General features: G+C 35.7%; 7 protein-coding genes across 9 annotated transcripts; 3 read left to right on the top strand and 4 right to left on the bottom strand.

Annotated features, from left to right (window-relative positions):
- Window positions 1–78: 78 nt before the first annotated feature.
- On the bottom strand, window positions 79–3,540 carry LOC135947266 (ninein-like protein). Of its 2 annotated transcripts, none has more exons than XM_065495982.1 (13): window positions 3,429–3,540; window positions 2,887–3,021; window positions 2,657–2,822; window positions 2,351–2,465; window positions 2,181–2,291; window positions 1,975–2,130; window positions 1,328–1,919; window positions 1,178–1,278; window positions 936–1,118; window positions 799–885; window positions 611–742; window positions 421–551; window positions 79–368 (listed from the first exon to the last, which is right to left on the bottom strand). In XM_065495982.1, exons 2-13 carry the CDS (start codon window positions 2,924–2,926, stop codon window positions 128–130), a joined length of 2,055 nt encoding a protein of 684 aa, XP_065352054.1. In that variant the 5' UTR covers window positions 2,927–3,021; window positions 3,429–3,540; the 3' UTR covers window positions 79–127. The 2 variants fall into 2 exon arrangements, with proteins under 2 accessions (XP_065352054.1, XP_065352055.1); XM_065495983.1 differs by having other exon boundaries at window positions 1,975–2,127.
- An 11-nt stretch (window positions 3,541–3,551) lies between these two features.
- LOC135947274 (DET1- and DDB1-associated protein 1) lies at window positions 3,552–4,892 on the top strand. The gene is made up of 4 exons (XM_065495993.1): window positions 3,552–3,670; window positions 3,869–4,007; window positions 4,073–4,134; window positions 4,191–4,892. The coding sequence occupies exons 1-4, from the start codon at window positions 3,668–3,670 to the stop codon at window positions 4,335–4,337; spliced, it is 351 nt and encodes a 116-aa protein (XP_065352065.1). The 5' UTR covers window positions 3,552–3,667; the 3' UTR covers window positions 4,338–4,892.
- On the bottom strand, window positions 4,874–5,943 carry LOC135947273 (uncharacterized). Its single transcript, XM_065495992.1, has 5 exons — window positions 5,783–5,943; window positions 5,553–5,723; window positions 5,343–5,496; window positions 5,160–5,293; window positions 4,874–5,086 (listed from the first exon to the last, which is right to left on the bottom strand). The coding sequence occupies exons 1-5, from the start codon at window positions 5,858–5,860 to the stop codon at window positions 4,928–4,930; spliced, it is 696 nt and encodes a 231-aa protein (XP_065352064.1). The 5' UTR covers window positions 5,861–5,943; the 3' UTR covers window positions 4,874–4,927.
- Window positions 5,944–5,976: 33 nt separating this feature from the next.
- On the bottom strand, window positions 5,977–7,991 carry LOC135947271 (uncharacterized). Its single transcript, XM_065495990.1, has 7 exons — window positions 7,711–7,991; window positions 7,294–7,406; window positions 7,069–7,223; window positions 6,853–7,014; window positions 6,539–6,782; window positions 6,365–6,479; window positions 5,977–6,290 (listed from the first exon to the last, which is right to left on the bottom strand). Exons 1-7 carry the CDS (start codon window positions 7,879–7,881, stop codon window positions 6,000–6,002), a joined length of 1,251 nt encoding a protein of 416 aa, XP_065352062.1. The 5' UTR covers window positions 7,882–7,991; the 3' UTR covers window positions 5,977–5,999.
- A 317-nt stretch (window positions 7,992–8,308) lies between these two features.
- On the bottom strand, window positions 8,309–11,302 carry LOC135947272 (uncharacterized). The gene is made up of 10 exons (XM_065495991.1): window positions 11,208–11,302; window positions 10,551–10,584; window positions 10,362–10,495; window positions 9,277–9,457; window positions 9,202–9,224; window positions 9,108–9,143; window positions 8,927–9,047; window positions 8,750–8,853; window positions 8,578–8,608; window positions 8,309–8,520 (listed from the first exon to the last, which is right to left on the bottom strand). Exons 1-10 carry the CDS (start codon window positions 11,247–11,249, stop codon window positions 8,390–8,392), a joined length of 837 nt encoding a protein of 278 aa, XP_065352063.1. The 5' UTR covers window positions 11,250–11,302; the 3' UTR covers window positions 8,309–8,389.
- Window positions 11,303–12,819: 1,517 nt separating this feature from the next.
- On the top strand, window positions 12,820–15,643 carry LOC135947268 (transmembrane matrix receptor MUP-4-like). Of its 2 annotated transcripts, XM_065495985.1 has the most exons (12): window positions 12,820–12,973; window positions 13,157–13,294; window positions 13,353–13,487; window positions 13,546–13,680; window positions 13,738–13,872; window positions 13,930–14,064; window positions 14,126–14,260; window positions 14,316–14,441; window positions 14,493–14,624; window positions 14,681–14,818; window positions 14,883–15,020; window positions 15,083–15,643. In XM_065495985.1, exons 1-12 carry the CDS (start codon window positions 12,907–12,909, stop codon window positions 15,148–15,150), a joined length of 1,482 nt encoding a protein of 493 aa, XP_065352057.1. In that variant the 5' UTR covers window positions 12,820–12,906; the 3' UTR covers window positions 15,151–15,643. The 2 variants fall into 2 exon arrangements, with proteins under 2 accessions (XP_065352057.1, XP_065352058.1); XM_065495986.1 differs by lacking the exon at window positions 13,738–13,872.
- A 750-nt stretch (window positions 15,644–16,393) lies between these two features.
- Window positions 16,394–18,680, top strand: LOC135946329 (adhesion G protein-coupled receptor E2-like). Its single transcript, XM_065494520.1, has 11 exons — window positions 16,394–16,520; window positions 16,704–16,829; window positions 16,892–17,035; window positions 17,130–17,258; window positions 17,319–17,462; window positions 17,551–17,679; window positions 17,733–17,876; window positions 17,931–18,080; window positions 18,142–18,270; window positions 18,321–18,458; window positions 18,516–18,680. The coding sequence occupies exons 1-11, from the start codon at window positions 16,451–16,453 to the stop codon at window positions 18,581–18,583; spliced, it is 1,371 nt and encodes a 456-aa protein (XP_065350592.1). The 5' UTR covers window positions 16,394–16,450; the 3' UTR covers window positions 18,584–18,680.
- The last annotated feature ends 50 nt before the right edge of the window (window positions 18,681–18,730 follow it).

Raw genomic sequence — 18,730 nt, 5'->3', positions numbered from 1 at the left:
TATTTGCGTGCCGAAAGGAAACTTAGCGTAGCGGCTTACACAATCAAGGAACATCACAGGCTCAAAATACAACTGACGTGCAAATAACTTGTGGCACAATAGACAGTGATTTAATCAAAACGTCCACTCAGTCCTCTTTATTTCTCGCACTCTTTATGGCTTCGTCCAAGGACTGCACCACTTCACTTTGCTCGTTGTACATCCCAGTTTTCAGCAGGGCATCTCTCTGCTCTAGCAGTTTCCTGGTATTGATGACCTCAGTTTGAGTTGGTCTTTGCTTCATTTGCAACAACTCTTGCTGCAGTTTCTCCAGGGAGATCTTCTCCTGCATCAATCTTACTCTTTCTTGATCAGGAAAGAATGACTCACTGCATTTTTTATAATATTAGTTAGATATTGAATCACAAAAGTGGCACATACCTATTTATGTTTTTAAAGCAATGAGTAGAATGGTCCTTGGCCCCAACCGCCTGTCGCTGACTTTTGGCCCACTCTTTTGTGATCCTCGCCTTCTCCTCTTGGGCCTTTTTAAGATTCTGCTCCATGTCACGCTGGAAAAGGAGTAGAGATGTACACTAAATCCCTAGCCAATCACAAAAATAGTACTCACCATTTTTTCCTTCAGCTCTATTATTTCAGCAGACTCGCTGCTTTTTTGGATTTTCTTTAATTTCGCGCACTCTGCCTCCAGCAATTCAGCTCTTTCCTGCAGTTTTTTGTTCTGGTAAACCAAGATGGACATCTAATGTTATTTTTAATAAATTAGATATAAGTAACTCAAGTCTGTATCAAAATTACTTTTGACTCTGACTCTAATTGCTGTTTCTTCAGAGTTCTATCTTTTTCTTCCAGCTTCTCTTCCATCTTTCTTCGGTAGCTTTTAAACTAAAAAGGACTATTTTAACACAAAGCGTAAAATCTATGAAAATAAAAACCTTCTCATCCTCTCTTTCCACATCTTTTCCTTTGAGTTTTAATTTGGCAATTTCTTCCTCAAGGCTTGCGGCATATTCCTTGGACTTTTCAATCGATTTGACCTTCTCAAACTCAAGCTCCTCTTGTCTTTTAGTCATTTGGTGCTCCCAGGCCCTCATCATTTCTTCCCTCTTGGCTTCCATCTATAGTATGAAGTGTATCATATTTTATAAATTATCCAAATAAAGTGTAAATTTCATACCTCTTCAGTAAACAGAATTTTGTGACGTAGTTTCCACTCCTCCAACTCTTCCACGACCTTTACCATGCGTTCCCTGTCACTAATTGCTGCCACTCCATCACCTAATAAACTCCATGAAAAAAGCTACATTGTAAGTCACAGACAGATTACCGTCATAGTGCTGGGTCCTGTGTGATTCTGGATGCAAATACCTATGCACAACTTCTTTGTTTGCAGTGGGCTTGGGATTCATTTTCAATGGCAACGGTGCGGGATCATCAGCCATATCAGACTCAGTTTCAAAGTTCTTGCTGTATTCGCTAATGATTTCAATTTCAGTGTCATCTTCAAGTAAAATTGGCGCACTTGGGGCAAACGGCGAGTGAATCTCAGCCTCCCTCTGAACTTCCTTGGTATTGACTTCTTCTACCTCTCGAAGAGGCTGAATTGAAAAGGCTACAGTCACTTTAGGTTGAGGGTCCCTATTGCAGCCCTTGAAAAAAAGGTCTGTGGTCATCGGTTGTCCGAGCTCAATGGCGAGGAAGTGGCTTGTTTCCAAAACAGTCCTGTTTTCTTGAGTCAGGGCAACTTCCATAATCGGATTTTCACTGAGAAACTGAACAAGAATTGGAGTCTTGCTGAAGATGTCAAACACAAAAGTTTTGTTGAGAACAGTTTTTGGCTCGACTATGTCAAACTGATTGGTAGTGAGTGTCTGTCCAAATAGTTTTAGCTGTAATCTAGCGCTCTCTGGTTGCAGTATCTGAAATGAATGGCGGTCACTTCCAAATAATTTAGGGCAACGTTAAAATATTCACCTGAGGTGGAATGGCTAAGCTGATCAAAGTGCAGCTGAACTGAAATCGCTCCTTGCAGAAGCGTTCACTGCCTATGTATGATATTCCATTTTTCAAATTGAGCTCAGTTGGCCTCCCACTGATGTCTTCCACCCTCTTATCCAGAGATAGAGCCTGCTAATAAAATCAAAGTATTGAATTATTTATCACGGTTCATTTCAATGAACCTTTTGCTCTTCTTTCTTGCTCCTATTGGAATCTAGAAGAGACACTGACAACAGCAGTTGAGGACATGACTGAGCTGGAGAGCTGCTACCAAGCAGTCGACGCCATCCGCACTAAGAACAAATGGATACATTTTTGCAATCGACGAAAGAAATATCTAGCTTGCTTTTACCTGTGCGTGTTCAGAAACCGATTTGAGGTTAATGATAATGTAGCCAACACTTTTAATGCTGCTTCCAGGGCCGACATTGAAACACTCCAACTTAAGGGCCTTGGACGCCTTGATCCTGACAAACAATGATATTGGATATGAATGAAGCCAACAAAGTCATCAAAATTGTAGCTTTTAAAGGGCAAAACTGATTAAAAATATAAGTTTCAATGTTAAACAAAATGCCGTTTTAGTTGCACTGATGATAATACCTGGAAAATATATATCTAAAGGTTTAAAATTGTTTGAGGAATGGAGGAAACGAACCGTTGGAAATTCCTTTGGCTTATCTTCCAAATCAGTTCCTCGCCAATTTCCAGACGCAGTCCATTTGCAGAAGAAAGTGCTACAGGTTCTGTTTTAAGACCTACTCCGTCTAGTTTTCCTTGCAGAACCAACGAAGAGTTAGGCTCCAGCAAATGAAAATTAGTGCCTGAAGGAACAAGAATTATTTATTTGAAAAAAAAAAAATGTTTTCGATTTGACAAAATGTATACCTTCAATAATTTGCAGAACAAGTCGTAAGACTTGGGTCATTTTCGATTGAAGTTTGTGATCTCAGTCACTACTCAGAGAGCTTCCAACGCTTATATGCAGCAAAGAATTTTTTTCAAATCCATATTGGGTCACTCCTTAAAAACGGATTGTTAAAATTAGTTAGATTAAAGCATTCATAAAACAATATGTAATCTGTTCGTATGAACTTTAACTACACACAAAAAATCGTCCAAATTTTAGCGCAACAAATAATGATTAACTTGATAAAATAACGAAATATGCCGCTTAAAATTCTTGTATTCCCACGAAAAATGAATGAATCCATTATACATATCATGCAGTGAAAGATTTGAAACAAGGAATGAAAGCTTTTTAGAAATTAAATTTATTAAATGTTAAATTGCTAAATCGAGTCACAAAAAGTACATAGATACATACGTGGACGCTCACTGAATTATGAAAAGATCAGTTACATATGATTAAGATACATACATTATCTACATACAGTAATAACGTATGCAATATCATAATCACCACTTACAGGAACAAAATTAAAACGTTATTAAGTATGTAATTCCAACACCGCTTTCTCGCATAAATCGAGTTGTGTTTTGCTTTGCTTTGTCTGCCCTGAATCTACCGTGAGTACCGTGCGTGAAGCAGGAGTTTCAAAGTTTCGCGCCGCTGATGTGTTTACTGTCGCAGACAGATGAGAATCGGAGTAAAAGCTGATTGCGTGAATGGTGGAACAACATTGACGTCGTAAAATTACTAACAAAAATGGTAAATAAAACATTTTGCGTCTAGCAATTTTTAATTACAAGTAGCTAGAAATACAAAGGAACGTCCACTATTTCGTTATTTTTAAATTTTTAATCATTTTCTTTGCAAAACAATGAATTGGCCCGCATCTGCTTGGCCGTAAACAAAGCACGATTTAAATTTCGATTCCTGCTCTATGTTAAATATTTAACTTTGCAGTCAGTTACCGACTTCTTGAAAGGCCTACCCTCGTACAACGAGAACAACTTTACTAAATACCACAATGATGGGGGCATCAGGAACAATGCTAAGAGGCCCTCGGTATACCTTCCTACTGTAGACCACCCCTCGGATCAAGGTATGATACTTAACGTTGCAACTACACGTGGATTAAGCTTTTAACCGAATTCGATAATTTTGCAGTTATTGTTACTGAGAAGACTAACATTCTACTCCGATACCTTCATCAACAGTGGGATAAAAAAGTTTGAATTAAGCTTTTAACTGGCGAGTGCACAAAATTAATTAAATTAACTTGCAGAGTCATCACAAAAAACGAGACCACTTGAATCTGGAAGCTGTAGATGAAGCTGGCTCGAGAAAAAGGCCAAGATTGGACAACGGCAGCTCAGGCTCATCTAGTGCGAATCCAGCTGCTGGCCATTCAAGCAACGACGCTCGGCATTAAAGCTAAGAGTTCACAATGGTGTCAGTTCCAGAACATTGGGGGCCACAATCGTTTGACTTGATTTGATATTATCTTGTTCACTCAAACACCTTCCGTGGATGACGCCTCTCCTTTTAATAAGCCTATTCACTGTGGTCCTTGCAAACCCTGATCATAGCAGCTGAAATTATTGATGCAATCTCTTTCTCTCAAATCAATAGAGTTTTGCCTATGTTAAATATTTGTGCCAAGATTGTTGCATTTTATTTGCCTCATTGTGTGCATTTCGTTCAGAAATTGCTAGATTTCATGGTTGAAAATAATCCTACTATTCTCCAGCTTTTCAATACTGCACAAACATCATCTCTGTCTTTCATGATACATTTTTGAAGAAAAGTCTTGGATTCTTTTTATGACCCATTTGATAGTATTATCTCATGAGGATGGCTTAAACAGATACTGATGATACTGTCAAAGATTGAAAATTAAGCCACATTGTATATTATAATTATGTGCTAAACTTATTTCTTTGATTGTTTGTAATAATAGAAGGTACATACATTTCATTGTAACTTAGCCAAATTTATTTTATTTGGCAAAATATCCCTGTTTCAAGGCAACTGTCCCAAAATGAGATCAATAGCTTCAATCAGGAGTTGCGTAGTTTCGACCACTTGATCAGCATTCCAAGAAATATCCGAACCCAGCGTGTAGAGTTCAGTGTTGATATCGTTCATTGATATTTTTATGGCGTCGACAGCAGTTCCATTCTTGAAAAGAGACCGATTTGGTTATTAAAACAATGGCAATTTTTTAAGTGTCAATGGATTAGCTGTTGCGTACCTGACCCTCCAAAATTGAGTCGAGCAAGCCGTTGAAAGCAATCACCTCGGCGTTTGAAAGCTGCATTGCATTATCATGAGCTTCAATCACATTATTTCCCTGTGCTACGAGACCATCTCGGTTATTCAATAGATCTGTTAAGGTTATGTTAATGGGCGTTGAAACAATTTTAATCAGCCTTACTGTCAAATGATTCGGATGTAAGAGTCAATTCAGTTTCATTGAGTACCCGCAAATGCTTCACTAGAGCTTTTCCCTGGAGCTTTGCTTGATACACTAGAACTGATGATGCCTGGTTGATTTGAGTTTGAATATTTTGAATGTCGGCAAAAGAGATCTGTAGAAATTTCAAAACAGATTTAAATAGAAGCTTAACTTGGATTTTCCGCTAACCTGGATGAAGGGCAAGTTTTCTTGGATGCTTGAAACGCCTGGCTGGACCTTAGTCCACAAAATGTCTTCGATGTCGTTCATTATGTCCAAATACTCTTGCGTGCTTGCCCGTGTATCCAGTAACCTTGCTTCCGCCAATTCGACATCTGTTGCTAAATCTCGTTGCCAGTACTTTAGGGAATATTGAAGCGTTTGCTTATTTAGGTTATTTAGATCTAATTTTAATTTACCTGCGAGTCAGAAGGTCTAACAAAGTGAGCAAGGGTTACGAAAATTGCGAAAAATATATTCATTTTGAGCTGTTTCATGTGTGAAGCAATTCTTTAATCTGAAAATTATATCTTTTACGATAACACGCACTTAAGTTCAAAGTCTGATCAACACCTATCATCATTATGAAAAAAATAAGGACATATTGCTATACTTTTATTGTTAAATTGAAGAACTTTATTTGAGGTACGCATGCAGTGCTTTACAAATCAATTCAGCTGCTTTCTTTAAGTCATCTTTCACATGGTAGGCCACTGCTAGTCTCATGCAGCTGGTTTTAGATTTTGAAAAGTATTTCCCAGCATAAGCAGTGGCTTTGAAGTGCTCAGCACTGAAGTTGCAGAAGTCTGCTGCATCAGTTCCTTCAGGAAGCTCCAGCCAAATGTAGTATCCTCCTTCGGATCTGTGGAATGTGCAGCTCTTGGGCAAATTTTCGCCAAGCACTTCCATTAGGGATAGCATTCTCTCCTAAAACATAAATTTATACATTTTCGCTACTTCCAATGCTCGCGAACCATATTATTTTAATTATTTATTTTAACCTTGAAGGTCGAGCGTAATAATTCAAGGTGTTGTTTCTGTAAGCCCATTTCCATTATTGAGGTCACAACTGCTGACATAAAATGGTTCACAGAGCCACTGCTTCGCAAAATGCCCCTGAAAAGATAAGATTTTTCAGTAAGGGGTGTGATTTTTCACAACAATCCGTATAGTACGATTTTCTCAGTCTCTCAGCGATTCTTGGTGGTACTTCCAACCAGCCAATTCGGACTCCAGGCGTTAGAATTTTGGAAAAAGTGCCGTTAGATATGACGTGTCCACCGAAAGTGTACACGTCAGGCCTGTCGTAAGCAAAAAGGCGCCTTGGTGGATTATTATGGGCTAATAAATTGTAAACGTCATCGCAGAGGATGAGCACATCGTGCTTTCTTGCAAGTTCAATTAAGCGGAGACACCGCGCTAATAAAATATAATAAAACGTACATCAGCCACTTTTTTGCACAAAATAGAAACAAATTGTGTTTTTTACTGTGACTCAAGCTAGTGCCTGTAGGATTTTGAAACGCTGGAATGCAGTACAACATCGCCCAAAACGGCTTTTCTTCTGAAGTGATCCAATTTTTTGCATTTTTCCATTGCATGATCTTTTTCTCAAAATCTTCAGGATCTATTCCGTTTGCGTCCAATTCAACTAGGAGAAATTATAAAATTCTATAAATTGACTTTAAACTTTTAAAATGAATACCAGATTCTATCGAGGACGATGGAAATTCTTTAAAAACGTCAAGAGCAATCATGTAGGTAGCGTTCTCCACAAAAATCATCCCACCTGGCGCCAGCAGCGTGTTCAAAATAATTTGCAAGCCATGTGTTGCTCCACATGTCAAAATCAGGTCAGACCTGTAGAGCAAAATTTTGCAAATAATTTTTATATTTTCAGCATTTCTTAGAAATCAACATGAACACCCACCTGCGAACACTCTCACCATAGCTTTCAGTAAGAAATTTCGAAAGTTCTTCTCTGAATTCCCATGAGCCAGCAGCAATACCATATTGAAAAACATTCACGTCATTACACTTTTCCTAAAATAAATACATATTGAAGTTATAAATCAATATTTCAGTGTCTTTTTCGTTGAATCAATCAATAAAATAAATTTTTGCAATAAAAATTGATAACAAATTTGAAAGGCTTCCTAGAATTGTTCCACTATTTGTTCATTATGCGGGGTCTTTATTATAGATAAATATGGACGAAAAGTACGATTGCTTTCGTGGAAAAATGATTAAGTTATCAGGGGTTTACGACATTTTGTTACTCAAGTGACACGAAAGATACGAAATTGTAATTATTATTTTGCCATAAAGTAATGTTGCGAAATTATACCAAAGTGCGCGCCCAGGCTTGCTTGAAAACCTCAGAGCATGCTTGCAACAGGGAGGGCCCCGGCGCGCCAGCAGTCAGTCGGATGACACCCTCCTGCTCCAAGCCAGCACCCTCGCTTACGTCGAAAAGGTGCTTCAGGGGCGGGTCGTCAATTTGCTCAGGGAATGCCATTTTTTGGTGTGCAAGAGTGATTCCTTACAAGTGGAAAGCAAAAAAACAAGCCTTATCACAAAGTGCTTATTGACATCATCGTTCGAGACAAACAACGAACGACTATAGTGCGTACTCCGGCTCTTCTTGTGCTCAATTTGAATTGAATGAGCACCACCCGAGTCTGCGGCTGCGCGCTAAAATCCAACTGCAAAAATATATACGCTCTTTGAGTAAAATATTGTAAAACTCATTTTAAAGACAACTGGAATAATTGCTTTCATTTTATAATTTCCATATTTTCGTTATTCAACATGATGAAACTTAAAAATTCATGGCTTTATCTTTTATTGCAGGTTTAACAATTTCCTTTAGCTCACTGAATTAAGTTTCGTTTTGCTGATTTTAAAATTGTGAAACAAAATGCGAAGGAAACATACAAATAAAATTATTTTTTAAGTAACCGTAACAAATGTTAAATTTATTCAACAGTATACAGGTTTTGCAACAATTTAAGGTTTTCCTTAAGTTAGTTTTCCAATGCTGATGATTTCTTGTTCAAATATTTCTTCAGATATTCAGTTCGCGTGATTTTCTGGTCAATATGACTGACACAGGTCTGTAAGTTGTCCACCGATTCTCTGCACTTCTTGTTTTTCTCTAAAAAATGTGTACATTTTATATATTAAGTAATATGGCAACTTTATATTTAATTACCGTGGTCATTGGGCAAACCCTCAGGACAGTTCTGAAAAAATCCGATTTTTCATTATTATTATGAGCAAGACCAACCCTATTATATATATATATATATATATATATATATATATATATATATATATATATATATATATATATATATATATATATAGAATATTGTTAAACGCACCAGAGTAATGACGGCTTGCAAACACTGAATGACGTGGACGGACTCTAATTTACAAGTCTTCGTTTTTCGGTTTTCGCGGAAAGTAATTTCTTTGACGGTAGTTGCTACAAATCAATAATGATACATTGTTCAATGAAGATTTAAATTGAGTACAACTATAATAAAATTGAAACGTACCATCAGTGAAGTTTTTGCAAATGGAAACAGCATCAACTAAAATTGATTTCCATGGGTCAGGCTTGTTTCTGGTAATGAATTCAAGCGTTTTATCAAAGTCAATATCGCCAGAGGGATCCATCTGAAATTGTTTTTTTTAGTATTTAGATTATTTGCTCTCTTTTTCATATTATATTTTTACCAAATTATTTGACTGAAAGACACATTCAGCGAAACACTGAAATCAAAATATTAATTTACAGTTGTTCTCTGACAACCTATTTCTATTAAATTACCACTCCAGGTCCAAAAATCTTGCCTAGCACAATTTCATAATTAGTTTACAATTGATTTTCATAAAAAATAAATACCCAAGATCCGGCCAGAATAATCAAGCTGGTAATTTTTACGGGAACTTTGCAGTCTGTTTAGCATGACACCATTCAAGAGAGTGTCAGCTTTTTTATCCTGTTTTTTGTTACACTCTTTCTGAGTTGTTTCCATCGGGAAAAGATCATTTGCAGGCAACAGGCAACATTCATCAGCAGTGCGCTAAAAATAGACATGAATTTCGATTGATTGAAATTAATATATATATATATATAATATATATATATAATAATATATATAGAACAATTTCATTTGATCATAGCCACATGAAAACTGTATTCATTGCTCAAAAAAGCAGAGTGATCCGGGCCATGTGTGGCAAGTATTTTGGTAGGAGCAACAGACCCCTTGAGTCGTGTCGTGACCTCTTTTGTGAGCTTAATATTATGACAGTGTATTCCTTGTACATCCTCGAATGCATGAAATTCCTCAAAAAGTACCCCGCAGATTTCCCAAACAATAGAGAGATGTTCCTCATAAAGGCGGTATGGACTCGAAGAAGAGAATATAACGCATGTCAAAATGATCTGTACGTTAAACCATGTAATTTGAAACAGGTGGTGCAAAACCCAGCGAGCATATGTAACCAAGACACTTCAACGCGCTTCCAAGGTCAATTAAACTAATTGATGATAGCAAAGAGTTTATCTCCAATGTCAAGCAGCAGAATCACCAATTCTATGACCTGGACGAATTTTTCCGTCTATGATTATGATTATGTTTAACAGCCTAAAAAGGCAATACCTGACATATTTTAAGAGCCACCCCTGTAAATATACTTGGTTTAACAAAATAAAAGAACACCTGAATCTGAATATGTAGATGCGTTTGAGAAGAATAAAAATACAAGCATCACAGAAGAGATACGTGATGGTGGCGGCCAGGTACTTAAAAGCAATCGAATGACGAAGAGCACTATTCGTCAGTTCAGGTATAGTATACATAATCCGTTAATGATGCTCAAGTGGCTATCTTAATGTTATCATAGGATTAACAATGATATATGTGCGCCAAATAGGTGTTGATGCCAACATGAAAAGCTCATTATATTGCAGCATATACTCACCTCGAAATTTTGGTTGCCACAGTTAACCTTCTTCTGCTTTGTGGTTGTCGTCATTTCAGACGTGGTCTCAACTTCAGGTGTGCTTGATTCTTCGATAAATTCTTCAAGGACTGAGTCACCACGCCCTGATCTAGCTAAAATATAATTCAAAAAATACACTTGAGAGCGATATTTCGCATTCAAAATTACCACGAGGGAGTGACGCTCCAGCAAGTCCAACAACCTAAAATTATACAGGAAAGGATAATTAAATAATATTTTTTCTTACGAAACTTGTACTGAAAAAAGTTTTAAGGTGTATTTGTTATCAGATATGTGACTATAAAAACCACTTGAGCCAACTTTCGTGGTGTCGACAATTTTGCAATTATTATTACTTTATAATCTTTCATTCTGGTCCCCAATAAGTTTTATTACATCTTAAAGCACTCACACAGAAAAAAATTTCACGAAATAAAAATGCGCAGGTACCACGTAGGACTTCTGCGCATTTATTGGCTGAAACGGCTAGTTCAAATCGTATTATTTGTTGTGCAAAAAATGCTCTCTTTAGGCTTGGTCAGTCTATGCTCTATTATTAATGCAAAATAATTCGTATTAGGAAAAAATATTTGGCTATTATTTTAAGCTAACTACGATCATGCAACATATTAAATTATTTTTTAATTTCGTAGAAATTTATAAAGATGAGTTAACAATTTTGGGAAAAAATTTTTGGCCTAGCTATTTTTAAATAAAGTACCAAAAACTTATTTATCTTAAGTAATTAAAATTTCAAAACTTGAAAAATAAAATTTTGGCATTAATTAAATGGTAACAGTTGTAAATTAATAAGTTTAAACTTACAAAAATGACTGCTATCATGGTCAATTTAGCAAGGCCCATCATGGTGATGCTGCGTGCGCGTGTTAGACAACTGCACTTGGAGTTATGCTAGGAGTTCAAATCGACACAGCCTTATATATGCGTGGTTCCAACCTGCATACATTTCCTGCCGATAACCCAATAATTTTCGGTTGCAGTCGAAATTCTACACTTTGCCACACGATCATTATATTTTTTGTGCTTGCTCCACACGTTTCTCTTTATATTACACCAGTCAATTTCGTGCCCTCATTTAAAATTTTCAGAATTGCTTCCCCATTTGCTTTTGCAACCCGATACCCATTGAAAATGTGACTAATTTTCTCTAGGAAGCTAAATTAACATGTTCGTTAATCGTATCAATATCAACAACTATATAGCTAACAAAGCCAATGCATATATGGTATCATATTTTAACTATTAAAGGATTTATAGAAAAATAGGAATAGCGCTTTACCTTGGCGGAGTGAAAAAATTTATCGACTGTGAACGGATCAAGTTGGAATTTAATTTTATTTTTAGTGTGAACATCTAATTGGCGAAAATGCTCAGCCACCGCCACCGGGCCAAAATATGGCTAAAATTGTGTTTCTGTCAGCCGTCGGTTCACAATTTTACAGCAAAAACATTTAGATCAAGACATTTGCACAAATTTTATTGCAAGTGTGCGTTTTTTGACGTTTCATATAGCTCAACTTGGTGATTATCTTACACTTACAATATTTTCAAATTTATCAATTTATTTAAAAAAACATTTTCACCATTTGCTTGGCGGGACTGCAGAAGTATAACAAATCCAATGCAGAGGAAAATAGACTTTCCAAGGTTTTATATCAAAGATACCGCATATCTATGTACTTTTATGGGAAACTATTGAGGTATTGGTTAGCAATTTTCAATTGGTTTTTGCGATTTTAATTGCTATGCTTACAAAAAAGTGAGTTTGAGGCTGATGACGCAAAGCCCAGCAGTTAGCATACCAAGAATAATATAATCATCTCCGCAAGAAGTAAAAGATAATGTCATATATATTAGAAGCGTTTCGTAAAAGTGGTAAAAAAATATTGGGCAAATATAAATTTTTTGACTTAAATGAGTACATATTTGATTTTTTTGTGAGTGAAATGACGCATGATGTGTGTAAATGCGTTTTTGAATTATTATTTATTTTTGTTATTTTGTGACTGATATTGACAACAATTCAAAAATCATTGCAAATATTCCAACTTTATGTATAAAGAAAATTGAAATTGAAATTTTCTTTGAATCTTTTTGATACGGGTTTGCGTTTAACAATAAGTGATTATATACTGTAAAATGAATGACAACAAAAGGCAATTTTAATTTTCTTGGAAAAATTTCAATTTTCTAGGAACACCAGCTGAAACTTTCTAAATTATATACAAAACTTCAGCGTTGGTTAAAAAAGCTGCGATGTTTAGTATGTTACACTGAGAGAAAAATTATTGCACATATATAGATTGTAGTATCTAATTGTTTCTATATGGTATATATACCGTATTATTTGCTCTATTCCATTCCTTAAAAATGAAACATGGCTTCGTAACATCATAAAAAAGCAATAAAAATATAGTTAAGACTTATTCGGTCCCCAGGGTATAAATAATACAGTCCCTAGATCCACACTTCTTTATATGTGGTAGGATTTCAGACACTCGCCATGGCCAAGGAACACTGTTTTCTAGTGGTTCTTTGTGTTACCTTTGTTTTTCACCTTGCTGTTGGAGGTATTATCTTTAATTTTTACGTTTGAGGTATACATGCAAACTGAAATTAACTAAGTGCTTCATGGTATTTTATTAAAACCAAATTCTCACCCACCAAAATTAGAATGTGGGAAACATAAATTTAATATTTAAACCTTGCATGGATTTGAATATAATTAATTGTTCACGTAAAACTCTTTACAGTTGACCTGGAGGAAATTTGCAGTAGCGAAAAGGAGTGCACTGTCAATGGCTCAACTTGTAACAAAGATGGCGATGACCTAAATAGGTGTAGATGCAGATTAAACTTTGTGCAAATTAGCAAAACCTCTTGTGTGCCAGGTAAATGCATACATTTTTTTGATTTTAAAGACGTAACTCATTAACAATATCATTTCAGTTATAAACGAGCTTGAAATATCTTGTGAAATTACCAATCAGTGCAGCGTCCCAAATTCAATTTGTAGTGGCGACCCTAAAATATGCGATTGCACACTTGGATTTGTGAGGAATGGTAAAACCTTTTGTGTGCCAGGTAAATGCATAAATTTTTTTAATTTTAAAGATGTAACTCAAGAACAATATCATTTCAGTTATAAACGAGATTGAAAAATCTTGTGAAATTACCAATCAGTGCAGCGTTCCAAATTCAATTTGTAGTGGCGACCCTAAAATATGCGATTGCACAGCTGGATTTGTGAGGAATGGTAAAACCTCTTGTGTGCCAGGTAAATGTATATTTTTTTTAATTTTAAAGATGTAACTCAAGAACAATATCACTTCAGTTATTGACGAGATTGAAAAATCTTGTGAAATTACCAATCAGTGCCGCGTTCCAAATTCAATTTGTAACGGTGACCCTAAAATGTGCGATTGCACAGCTGGATTTGTGAGGAATGGCAAAACCTCTTGTGTGCCAGGTAAATGTATATTTTTTTTAATTTTAAAGATGTAACTCAAGAACAATATCACTTCAGTTATTGACGAGATTGAAAAATCTTGTGAAATTACCAATCAGTGCAGCGTTCCAAACTCAATTTGTAGTGGCGACCCTAAAATATGCGATTGCACAGCAGGATTTGTGAGGAATGGCAAAACCTCTTGTGTACCAGGTATTTCAAAATAGTTGCTTAAGAATGCTATAAACTATAACTGTAACAAATCCTTTCAAAGTAAGGAACGAACTTAGAGAATTTTGTGTAATATCGGACCAGTGCACTGTCAGAAATTCAATTTGCCACAGCACCTCTAAAATATGCACGTGCAACATTGGTTTTGTGCCGAATGGTAATACCTCTTGTGTACCAGGTAATTTCAAATAGTTTTAATGATATAAAATGCCAAAAAGCTTTTTGTTTGCCAGCAAAAGGTTCACTAAATGACGACTGTATTTTCAACGAGCAATGCACAGTGCCAAATGCAGAATGCAGGGAAGCAACTTGTGTTTGCAAGGCTGGTTTCATAAGTCATGGAAATGACTGCAAACAAAGTCAATATTTTTACAAAGTTAGGAGCTTTTTGCATTAAAAATTTCTTGCAGGAAAATTCGTTAGTGACAGCTGCGATCTTTCCCTGCAGTGCCCAGACAACTCAGTTTGCCACGCTGAGAGAAATGTGTGCGTTTGCCTGCGTGATTTTGTAAGCCATTCAGGGAGTCGGAGATGTCTTAAAAGTATTCTGTACAAATCACACTTAATGCACATATGTTCACTAAAAGCTGTTACTTAGGAGTTGGATTCAACGAGCCGTGCGAAGAAACATCACAGTGTACTGAAAACAGCAAGTGCGGCGGAGCTGTAAATACCACAAAATGCGCTTGTGACGACAAATATATTGGCATTGACTTATCGTGTTGGCCAAAACGAGGTATTTAATAACTGAGACAAAGAGCAATAAGTTGTAATCCCGATTAAAATTTCCATTTTTACAGCTTTAAATGAAACTTGCATGCTGAGCCGTCAGTGTGTACTTTCAGGCGACAAACAAGACGGAGTTCTTTGTCTTGATACCACCTGTCAGTGTCAAACACCATTCCGGGCGAACATCGCGGACAACAAGTGCAATTCAGGCAAGTTGAAAATAGCACCAGATGAAAAGTAACTCAATTTGCGTCATTATTGCTCAATACAGGTTCCGGTCAACATGCCATTGCTATTTTTTCGATTCTTCTCTCCATCATTGTTTCACGTAATCTGTAAATAAAATATCACCCCCTGGTTTTGAACAATTTATAAATTAATAAATTATTTCAATCATAAAATTACTTCGTTTCAAAATATTATAATTCTCATCTGTATGGCAATATTTTGTGCGGAGAAGTGTATTATCTTTATATTAATCATAAAAGGATTGATGTGTTTGTGTACTCCATCTCAGTCAGTAAATAAAGGCAAATCGTAAAAGGAAAATTGCTTATTTATAAAAATAATTATTTTAAATGTCTTTCAATTCTACTCAGCACATCCTGAGGGCTATGAGTTCACCGCAGATTCCCAAAACAGGATAACATGGAGACTGAGTGGCCGCAAAGGAGCTTGGCCATCTTTTTACCTCCCGCTACTGCACAGAAGTCTTATTTAATGTATTTTTAGGCAATGCTAATTGTCAAAAATTGACTATGATCAAAAAACTATATTTCATGCTTAAGGGAAAAATAAAAATTTGAATCCTATTCTCAAATTTAAGAATCCACCTTGGCAATTTTTGTTCTCGTTTTTACATGTGAGGAACGCAAAATACGATTTTATACTGAAAATTCATTTCATTATTACACGTGGCTTTAGTTGATTCTTTATGCAAATTCGAAAATTATACAAAACGCTCAACGTGAAAATTTAATGATGCTATAAGTAAAAAAAGTTTAAGGCCGGCGAGTCCCTTTGCCAGTTTATTCAACATGCTTTAAAAATATACACATCGTGGCCCTCAATCAGAGCTAGAAATAAATAATAAAATCAGATCTGTAGTATATATTGCACAAAATAAATAAACTGGGCTTGCATACTGGGCATTACTGTTATTTTCTTTTTACACTTAATCCTAACATGTTCGTTCATTGCTAATAATTCGTTTTTTTTAAACGACTCAATTTTTAACTGAACTATAGAAGTAAAAATTGTTGAGCAAAATGGAAACAGTAAAGCACACGGTTCTTTACTGTTTTCATACAAGTTACATAAAAAGATAATGCGCAATCATGACCGTCCTGTTTGAACCCTGTCTAATCACTATAATTTGTTTGTGGACATTTAAAAAATTTACACAAAATTCTCTGCTTTTTATCTTTATAATGCGCATGAGTAACAACATCAACTAGAGCGTTTTATCACCAAACCAAGCAATGGAAAGCTGTTTTCCTAAAAAATTTCTGTTTGAAGACTAAACACAAATATGCCATGTCCTCTATACAATTAAATAATGGTATAAATTTAACGCTCGCCTCAAAATGAGACTCATTGTCATTCTGTAAATCCTCTCTTTCTGGAAACTCTTTAAAAAATGTTTTCTTGCAGGGTCGTGGTTCTAGTTTTCTTCCTAACAATGCAGCAAGTATGGGAATCCCATGAAGGTAAGCATATATAACGTTGTATTGATTATGTAATTGGCATTTGACGAAATCAACACGTTAATGGCGAAACATAACAGTCATACAAAAAATTCAACGAGTGATTACAATTACTCGTTACAAGCATAAACAAAAATTATAACTTTTTAACAAATTGTTTAATTTATTTCATTTTTACGTGCAAAGCGGCATTGAAGGAAAAATGCGACAAAAGCGAAAGTTGCGTGACTGGAAATTCTTCGTGTGCTGATGGTGTTTGCGAATGTAACGATGGCTATGTTATGGACTCACAATCGAAAATTTGTCTGTTAAGTAAGTATTAATTATATGAATATACGGCTTACAAAATATATATAATTAAAATATAATTATAGGTGTAAAGTCCATAGGGCAGGAACTTTGCATAGATAGCTTGCAGTGTCCAGAAAGCTCTTCCTGCTCAGAAATCCAGGGAAAGAAGACATGTAACTGCAAAAAAGATTTTGTTAAGAACACCCAGGGCTCAGCGTGCCTCCAAGGTTTACATTTTGAGGATTATTAAATTTAGACAAATATCTTAATACAAAACTTAACTGATAATCACACTTATTTTGATCTATTTTTAATCAAAAGTGAGTACGAAGTTGGGTCAGGTGTGCCAGGAAAACGATCAATGCAAAATTGACAATTCAATTTGCAAAGTTGGAAAATGCTCATGCAATGAAGACGCACCAATTGAAACTAAAAATGAGTGTCTTAAGAGTAATTTCCTTCTTTTTTTAATTTTATAGACATATAATATCAAGGAAATAACAATTTTAGGTATTACGTCAATAGACAATGAAAATTGCAAAGATGACATGCAGTGTCCAGGCAGCTCTACCTGCGTTGGAAACCAAGGAAATATGACGTGCAAGTGTATACCTGGTTTTGTAAAGAACTCCCGGGGGTCCGCTTGCTTAAAAGGTACGAAATGTTTAAGCACAAGAAAAGAATAAATTAAAAAACGCACAGGCAAGTATTTTTAAAAATATATATTTTTAATCATCTAAAGAGATTCGGACGTTGGGCGGGCGTTGCGAAGACCCCAATGAATGCAAAATTGAAAATTCAATTTGCAAAGCTGGAATTTGCACATGTAAGGAAGAAGCACCATTCGGGATATCAGACGAGTGCCTAAAAAGTAAGAAACATGTCGTGTACTTCAGCAAATAAAAAATGGCATGATTATTTAAGATGTTAAGTCGATTGGAAATGAAAAATGCAAAAATAACATACAATGTCCAAACAATTCTACCTGCTCAGAAGGCAACGGAGATAAAACTTGTAATTGTGTGGCCGGCTTTGTGAGGAATGCCCAGAGTTCAGCTTGCCTCGAAGGTAGCAAGTAACGATAAAAAAGATTTCACAAAATATTGATTTTCTTTCTTCCAGGTGCTAAGAAAGTGGGAGATGAGTGTGTCGAAAGTAACCAGTGCACGCTGAATCTCAAAAATTCATTATGCAAAACGATCAATGCTTCTCAGACGTGTGAATGCAATAATGGTTTTGTTCTGAACACAAATAAATCTGAGTGTTTAAAGGGTAGGTTACAAATAATGGTACATGGGCATGAATCTTAAAAATTTCAAAATAAATTTTTCAGTTGTGGCTTTAGGAGAAGAATGCACTGAATCCGTACAATGCATACGAAGCCAAAAATGTTTAAACGAAAAATGTTCATGCGATACGGTTACTCATGTGCCACATAATAACACGTGCTTGGAAAAGAAACGTAAAAAACACGATTCATAAATTTTTGCAAATTTGAAATCGATTTTCTAGACGTGGGTGAACCTTGTTCGGACAAAGTGCAATGCTTTCTCGATGGGGGTCAAAATGAACGGACAAACTGTGTTAGGGAGGTATGCACCTGCTCAGAACCCTTTAGGCAAGATCCAGGAAAAAACGCTTGCATTTCAGGTATTGGTCTCATTAAATAAAAAGCAGTTAGAAGTTTTTATACGTTTCGTATTTCAGGCGTGAGAAAAGCTGCTGCCTCTTTTCTAGTGACTATTTATTTGCTTCTGGTCAAGATAATTTTTTGAAACATGTGTAATTTTGTTAGCTTTTATATAGTCTCTCATAATAATTGTAAACAATGCAAATGTAATTAAAACGAATACATTTTGTAATACTAAATAAGTAATTCATTTATATTTCATTAATAAAAGCTAATAAATACCATTTTCATA

The sequence above is a fragment of the Cloeon dipterum genome, chromosome X (genome assembly GCF_949628265.1).
Source record: "Cloeon dipterum chromosome X, ieCloDipt1.1, whole genome shotgun sequence".
Taxonomy (NCBI): domain Eukaryota; kingdom Metazoa; phylum Arthropoda; class Insecta; order Ephemeroptera; family Baetidae; genus Cloeon; species Cloeon dipterum.
Note: the sequence above shows the minus strand (reverse complement) of the source record. Positions and strands in the feature narration are given on the sequence as shown.

What these genes read in the sequence shown, in the direction of transcription:
- LOC135947266 (XM_065495982.1), bottom strand. Translation starts at nt 2,926, where the DNA reads ATGACCCAAGTCTTACGACTTGTTCTGCAAATTATTGAAG. An exon ending in TGTTCTGCAAATTATTGAAG is followed by an intron (nt 2,823 to 2,886) that starts GTATACATTTTG and finishes TTGTTCCTTCAG; the next exon opens with GCACTAATTTTCATTTGCTG. An exon ending in TGCTTTAAAAACATAAATAG is followed by an intron (nt 369 to 420) that starts GTATGTGCCACT and finishes TAAAAAATGCAG; the next exon opens with TGAGTCATTCTTTCCTGATC.
- LOC135947274 (XM_065495993.1), top strand. An exon ending in AGACCACCCCTCGGATCAAG is followed by an intron (nt 4,008 to 4,072) that starts GTATGATACTTA and finishes ATAATTTTGCAG; the next exon opens with TTATTGTTACTGAGAAGACT. An exon ending in ATCAACAGTGGGATAAAAAA is followed by an intron (nt 4,135 to 4,190) that starts GTTTGAATTAAG and finishes ATTAACTTGCAG; the next exon opens with AGTCATCACAAAAAACGAGA.
- LOC135947273 (XM_065495992.1), bottom strand. Translation starts at nt 5,860, where the DNA reads ATGAAACAGCTCAAAATGAATATATTTTTCGCAATTTTCGTAACCCTT. An exon ending in TTAGACCTTCTGACTCGCAG is followed by an intron (nt 5,724 to 5,782) that starts GTAAATTAAAAT and finishes TATTCCCTAAAG; the next exon opens with TACTGGCAACGAGATTTAGC. An exon ending in TACATCCGAATCATTTGACA is followed by an intron (nt 5,294 to 5,342) that starts GTAAGGCTGATT and finishes TAACCTTAACAG; the next exon opens with ATCTATTGAATAACCGAGAT.
- LOC135947271 (XM_065495990.1), bottom strand. Translation starts at nt 7,881, where the DNA reads ATGGCATTCCCTGAGCAAATTGACGACCCGCCCCTGAAGCACCTTTTC. An exon ending in ATCGTCCTCGATAGAATCTG is followed by an intron (nt 7,015 to 7,068) that starts GTATTCATTTTA and finishes AATTTCTCCTAG; the next exon opens with TTGAATTGGACGCAAACGGA. An exon ending in TATTACGCTCGACCTTCAAG is followed by an intron (nt 6,291 to 6,364) that starts GTTAAAATAAAT and finishes TTTATGTTTTAG; the next exon opens with GAGAGAATGCTATCCCTAAT.
- LOC135947272 (XM_065495991.1), bottom strand. Translation starts at nt 11,249, where the DNA reads ATGATGGGCCTTGCTAAATTGACCATGATAGCAGTCATTTTT. An exon ending in TGGAGCGTCACTCCCTCGTG is followed by an intron (nt 10,496 to 10,550) that starts GTAATTTTGAAT and finishes ATTATATTTTAG; the next exon opens with CTAGATCAGGGCGTGGTGAC. An exon ending in TCTTTCAGTCAAATAATTTG is followed by an intron (nt 9,048 to 9,107) that starts GTAAAAATATAA and finishes AAACAATTTCAG; the next exon opens with ATGGATCCCTCTGGCGATAT.
- LOC135947268 (XM_065495985.1), top strand. Translation starts at nt 12,907, where the DNA reads ATGGCCAAGGAACACTGTTTTCTAGTGGTTCTTTGTGTTACCTTTGTT. An exon ending in TAATACCTCTTGTGTACCAG is followed by an intron (nt 14,261 to 14,315) that starts GTAATTTCAAAT and finishes TTTGTTTGCCAG; the next exon opens with CAAAAGGTTCACTAAATGAC. An exon ending in GAGTCGGAGATGTCTTAAAA is followed by an intron (nt 14,625 to 14,680) that starts GTATTCTGTACA and finishes GCTGTTACTTAG; the next exon opens with GAGTTGGATTCAACGAGCCG.
- LOC135946329 (XM_065494520.1), top strand. Translation starts at nt 16,451, where the DNA reads ATGTTTTCTTGCAGGGTCGTGGTTCTAGTTTTCTTCCTAACAATGCAG. An exon ending in AGTATGGGAATCCCATGAAG is followed by an intron (nt 16,521 to 16,703) that starts GTAAGCATATAT and finishes TTACGTGCAAAG; the next exon opens with CGGCATTGAAGGAAAAATGC. An exon ending in ATCGAAAATTTGTCTGTTAA is followed by an intron (nt 16,830 to 16,891) that starts GTAAGTATTAAT and finishes ATATAATTATAG; the next exon opens with GTGTAAAGTCCATAGGGCAG.